Here is a 6,566-nt window from a genome sequence, read left to right on the forward strand (position 1 = left end):
ATCTGCAGTTGTTGTAACTGAGAGGCAGAAGGGCCAGAAGAATTAAGCTGTCCTCCTGCAGAACGTCTCACTCCTGATAACTGAGATAGAAGCTCTGTCAAAGGAAACGAGATGATCAGTGTCTTATTTGACGTCGAGGAAAACAAAAAGCTACAGTACTGGGTGAACATCCAAAGCACTGTGAGCAGGGAGGGACACCTAGTGACACACACGCAGCTCTGCTAGGACCTCATACCGTCTAGCCTATCTCTTGGGGGCAGGAGTCACTGTACAGGGAATGCAGAAACCTCAATATTTCTGTGTTCAACAAAACTTAAGAATGTTTGTAAAATTATCTGCATTAAGTACTAATTTATTTATACTTCCTCTTAAAACTTGGAATAGCTGGGCATGGTGATGTACACCTAAATCCTAGCACTGTGCCCTGAGTTCAAGGCCAACCTGAATGAATTACATAGCAAGAATCTGGCTCAAAAATCAAACAAGAAAACTTATGGTGGGCCACCAATAGGCCTACCTGTAAGCTCTTTCCATCTGACTTCTATAGAAGGAGCAAACAAGGCTACTGTTTTCCTAGTCCCGGAGCACAGCAGTTACTCAACTCTTATTAAAGGACTGAAGCAATGAAGTGTTAAGCTACAGCAGAGCAAGTCTCTCTCCCAACATGCTCCCGAGAGCCAGGGGCCCAAGTGTGCAGGCTGTACAGTGGCCCGGCTCCCATCATGCATCAGGAGCACATGGAGGGCTAAGGGTGTGGCTCGGGGCACAGCATCTGCCTGGTGTACAACACCCTCAGGAGGTCCTGGAGGGTCTGTCTGGGTGATGGGACGGGCTATTTCCTGGCCTGCCCTTGGGTCAGCACAGGGTGCTGCTTTCCAGTAAGACTCCTGAACAGGATCACCTTGCTTTCTGGCTCTCTGATGCTTTATCCAGCTATCTTCACACCATTCTGTCAATCACTAAAAATGTACTCATTTTTACTCACACAAAAAAGAGAAATGGAGAAATTCTAAATTTTGACTTTGGTTCCTAGAAATTTATCTTTCACATTTATTACTAAAAAGAGCAGGTAAGTAGTCCCTTTGAATATAGAAATATTTAAAAAGCATTTTCCAAAACTCAGTTTACTGGGGTCCTGTTAGAATTAAAATTTTACACTGTGTATTCACATTTAAAGAGCATTCTGAGGAAAACTGTTCCAAGTGCCTAGCACCTCAGCAGATCAGTCGGATTTAAGGGTGCGGTGAGGTGTGTCTCGCACCAGGCACACCCGCAAGGACACACACGCCCCAGCGCGGCTGCTCCCTCGGATCCCCACACTGTATACACTGGAGCGCAGCTGCCGTCTTCACAGGTCCACATCTGACTCGCCCTGGCCAGAACATACAGGCTCAAGCTATTAAAACATGTTCTCCAGTAGTTCTACAATACAGCCATCAAAGCAAGACAAGAACAGAAATTCTTGCATTCTTCCATGAGCTCTTAGTTATTTAGTTTTGCCAGTTACCTTTTCTATTCATATAGGTTTTTTTTTTTTTTTTTTGCGGAACCTGGGATTGAACTCAGGCCTTTGCGCTTGCCAGGGAAATGCTTATTCCACTGAGCCATCTCCCCGGCCCCTCTATTCATATACTTGAGTCTGAGCTGTGACTGGAGGCTACAACACAACATGAAACCTTCCCAAGGTATCTCATGCCCCTAATGACTCAGTGCATACAGACCAATGTGAACTGTGTTACACTGTCTACTTTTATATTTTACACTTGGGGTTAGGGGTGCAGTTCAATGGTAGAGCACTTGCCTAGTGGTTGAGGCCCGGGTTCAATACCAAACACCACAAAAAACGACAAACAAAAAAACCCCATTTGTAAAATATTTGGAACTTTTAGCTGGGTTGAGTGGTATATTTCCATAATCCCACCACTGGGAAGCTGAGGCAGGAGGATCCCAAAGAGGGTTATACAACAACTATAAAGCCAGTCTGGACAAAATATCAAGAACCTATCTTCAACACCAAAAAAGGGCCTTCTGTGAAGAGAATAGGCAGGCAGGTGATCAGGAGTAAGACTAAAACCACAAACCCCAAAAGTATTTAAAAAGGCACTCCCTTTCCCCCTATTCCTTTATGAAGGTGAAACTAACTTACCAGCTATAGGATCCATGGCTTCCCTATTGCTTGGAGAATATGAACTCTGAGAAGAAGAAAGTCCACCAGTAGAACTGCTAGTAAAGTGCATGTTTGATCTACGGGCGCGAGGACCTCCTAGTCCCCGGCCAGGGTGAAACATTCTACGTACATGTCGAACACCACTCGATTCATCATAACTCAAAGGTTAAGGATAGCATCAAATATTTCATAGAAAGGAAAACATCAGTGAGCCCTCACTAGATAAACACAAAGTTCCTAAATTGTCAGCATTTTAAAATAGCACATTCAATTGGGAATATAAATATCTTAACTCTCTGAAGCCTATTAATCCTAAAAAATATAAAGCAAAATTGTATGTGTGAAATGTGTGTGTGTGTATAAGGTTAAAAAAGTCCCTTTGGGAGCTTAAGTGCAGTAGGGTCCTGGGATGCATGAGGTCATCATTCAAATCTCAGAACTGCAAAACACAAAAATAAAAACAAGAAAATTTCTCTGGGAAAAGAAAAATTTCTTCCCTGGCTCCAGAGGAGTAACACGGACAGATGCCTGGTCAGACATCTGGAAGGAAATAGTTGATATTTTAATTGCAGTACTGAATCCCATATATGTGCATGTAGTCCATGTAGTAAATACCCATTTTTCTACCTGGCGAGAACTGTATTAATCTAAGACAGCATTTATCACGAAGTTGGACACCAGCACCCTCATCTAGCTCACACAGCTGAGCCAAACAGAAGGGCTGAATAGAAACAGCCACCAGCCATCCCAAAGACCAGCCAGGTGTGGTGGTGGGGACCCCAGCTGCTCAGAAGAACAGCCAGGAATATGAGGTGGAGGATGACCTGCACTGCGTAACGACTACAAGGCCAACTTGGGCAGTACGCCAAGACCTTGGCTCAAAAATAAATGAAATAAAATGAAAACCAACCAACCTAAAGCAAACACCAAACAACAACAACAAAAAAATCCCATGAAGACAGGCCCAGTGCAGTGGCAGACACAGGTTAGCCCAGCTATTGAGAAGGCTAAGGCAAAAAGATTCCAAGTTCAAGGTCAACTTGGACAACTTACAGAGATCTGCTCTACAAATAATAAGGGCTGGAACTGCAGTTCAGTGATAGAACATTTGCCTAGCAATGGAGCAGGCCCTAGGTTCAATCCCCAATACTGTAAAAAAAAGAACAAGGGGCTGGGGAGATGGCTCAGTAGAATAAGCGCTTCCCTGGCAAGCGCAAGGACCTGAGTTCAATCTCCAGTTCCACCAAAAAATAAAATAAAATTAAATTAAATTTAAAAAAAAAAAGAAACAAAAAAAACCCCACTCACAACTCATATAGACCCATGGTGGGACAGGCAATCAGACATTGCAGAAGAAAATTTTCTTTCAAAGTGGCAAACAGAGCAACTTTACGCAGATGAACAATTTTGCTGGTGTCCCAGTTTTTTAGCTGATGGTTTTGGTCTTTCAGGGACACAGGGCAAGGAGCTTCGCAGGCCACCAGGGACCACTGTCAGGTACATGGCTTCATGGTTCTACCTGTAATAATGGTCTGGGGTCTAGAGAAAGTGAGGTTGTGACTGCTGTGCTTTGTTTTTAAGATGCAGATGGGAGCCAGGGACACAGCTCAGTAGAATAAGCACTTGCCTGGTAAGTGCAAGGTCCTGAGTTCAATCCCCAGTACCGCCAAAAAACAGAACAGATGGGTGTGGAGCGCCCCTTAGGGTGGCTGCCATTGAGACAGGAAAAACAAGTCCAGTACACACTAGAGCTCACTGAAGCTACTTCCTGAGCTCCCACAGAGACTTCCTACGTACGATTTGTACTGATGCACCTGAAAAAAATGCCTATGTTTTCAGGATAACCATCACAGCAACATCCCTCCCCTCAGAACTTTTTTTTTTTAACATTTATTTAGAGTGTGTGTGTGTGTGTGTGTGTGTGTGTGGCCAGCTCAGCCCACCAGGGGGCGCAGCCGGCTGGCATGTGTGCTGGGGGATCGAACCGCGGTCCCTGTGCTGTGCTTTGCCAAGCTTGTTCCAAGTAGGTGCTTTAGACCACTGAGCCATCTCTCCAGCCCCCCCTCCCCTCAGAACTTAATGGTAACAAAAACATGTCTTTTCTTATTTTTAAATTTTGCATAGTTTAATCTTTTTCCTTGCAATATCTTTAAAATACTTATAAAAATAGACACAGACAAACTGGGATATTCTGGTGAATGGACACTGGCATTATTAGAGGCCTCAGTATTTGCTGACAAATTTTAGGTGTCAATTTAAAATTTGCTTAGTTCTTCTTTGTGAAGACAGAACGGAATATGGATCAAGCATAACCCTTTGGGGTATTTGTAAAGAATTTAAAAAACACAAAATGCCAGCAAAGGCTTCCATATTTCTGGCTCATTTGGGAGTTCTTCATTACACTTTTTCATGCTCTTGTCATGCCCCCTGCAGACGGGGAGTGAAGCTCTTGCTGGCTTCCTCCTACTCACTGACTACCACTCCCACTTGGGTTTCTCATGGGCGGCTCCAGCTCCTCACCTTCCCATTTATCTCCCTACTACATCTTAAAACACGAGAAAAGAGAGAGAGAAAAAAAAAAAAGAAATCTCATTTGCAAGAAAAAAATCAGAATTTTTGAATGAGGGATGGGAGCTCTAAAACAAGAAAATCCCTAGTTTGCTGCCCAACAAGTCAAAGGTTAGGCTATGATTACCAGAAGGCAATCAAAGGTATGAGAACAAAGTCTGGCAGAGAGAGAAAGTTCTGATTAGCCCTTGAATGGCTTCAAAATGCAATGAACGCTGAAACCTTGGTATAAGAACAGAAACCTAATAGGTGACAGTTTTAGCAAAAGTAATTCATAACCAGAAAGCAGAAGCAACGTGTGCACAAAGGTAACTGCTCTGGTAAGCCAGTCGTCTTAGGGAACACAGAGAGAAGTCTCCTGAAAGGCGGGAGAGGGCTTGCAGAACCTAGCAGGAGTTACACCACCCTACTCAGAGCCTGGGAAGCAGCCTTCTCTGGAGGAGACCCCACAGGGAAAGGATTTCGCTGCTTGCCATCCCATTACCCCACACCCACGACAGGGTAAGGCCCCAGAGGAGCATAGAGTAGAAGCACAAAAGCCTCTTTACGTTACACTAATTCAGTCTTAATTTGGATTAAGATTTTCTTCTTTTGGATGAAATCACCTTTCTGAAGCATTTCCAACATGGTCAAACTGCCTTTAAAATTCTGATAACTAAAGTAATGAACTAAAGATGACAGGCCAGTCAAGTTTCACTTAGCACACAGTTCAAATAGTTCAGTGCATAAAAAGAGAAATAAGAAATATCTCTCTGCTCTGAGTCAGTTTTAGGAAAAGGATTTTAAAATAAATAAAAATAATTTGGAGATTAATTGCTTTCTAGGGACACCGTCCTTAAGAATAACCAAAATGGCAAATGGCACAAACAATTCTTTCTCTTATTGGCTCTTAAAAGGATATTAAATCTCTAGGGGCTCTGTGTTCAAGTGTAAGATGAGCTGCAAAGTCATCCGTGACATGATTAGGATCGCCTCCAGGTAACGCTGCACATATTGGACAAATCTGAAAATGAAAGAAAGCAAGTTTAATCAATGGACACTGATCAGACATCTTTCTGGACCACTACTTTGCTGTAAGTTTTGCTATTCACAAGTTCCACAAAGGCAATACCACAGCCCCGCATTCGTGAGGGCTGCACACTGGGCTGCCTCTCCTAACCGAGGCCGTCTCCACCGCTCCCACACCAGACACACAGCCTCCAACCGCCACCCGTGGGGAAGCCTTAGCACTGCCTGCCCAGTTCTTATCTGCATGGTCTGACAGTGACAATGAGAACAAAAAGTTCCCACAAAAAGTTTAAAAATACTCTTTGGCGCACACATACGTCGGAGCCCAGTCTTGTATGGTAAAGACGGACTGAGGCCTTGAGCACGCTTATCCAACGTCGGCCGCCCTGACAGCCGAGGTCTGACAGCAGCACAGCTGTGCGAGCAGGGCCATCCACTGCGTGGAAGGAGCCGGGCAGTGCGGCGGTCCATGACAACACACAGTTGCTCTCTACGTTCTTGACGGGCTCCCAGAAGAAAACAGGGTGGAGCTCATGTTAGAAGCGTATTTCCTAGAGGAAGAGGCAGTGCCCAGCTTACACAGAAGGAGCACAAGATCAACTTCCCTGGAGGCTTTATGGCAAGAGACACACGGAAAAAGAATAAAACAGTCTATATCAGGCAGAGTTCAGAGGGTGCTTGATGGTTTGGAAAGGCAAACTTGGGGACAAAAGTTCAACAGAACTGGGGAAGCAGGTGGCAGGAGATGGGAAAGACTAAGGCCCTCAGCTGTCTAGAACCCCCACGGCGGTCTAGCAGTGGTCAAGCCTTGAAGGAAGAACAA

At 44.4% G+C, this 6,566-nt stretch overlaps 1 protein-coding gene across 1 annotated transcript in view; it reads right to left on the reverse strand.

Moving 5' to 3' along the window:
- Positions 1–6,566, reverse strand: part of Kcmf1 (potassium channel modulatory factor 1) — a 30,351-nt gene that overhangs the window by 7,122 nt on the left and 16,663 nt on the right. The window contains exons 3-5 of the mRNA XM_023702950.1: positions 5,637–5,738; positions 2,147–2,321; positions 7–94 (exon numbers count right to left, since the gene is read on the reverse strand). Of these exons, the coding sequence (XP_023558718.1) occupies positions 7–94; positions 2,147–2,321; positions 5,637–5,738 (365 nt within the window). The remainder of the gene's footprint in view (positions 1–6; positions 95–2,146; positions 2,322–5,636; positions 5,739–6,566) is intronic.

The sequence above is a fragment of the Octodon degus genome, unplaced genomic scaffold (assembly GCF_000260255.1).
Source record: "Octodon degus isolate 3935 unplaced genomic scaffold, OctDeg1.0 scaffold00162, whole genome shotgun sequence".
Lineage (NCBI taxonomy): Eukaryota > Metazoa > Chordata > Mammalia > Rodentia > Octodontidae > Octodon > Octodon degus.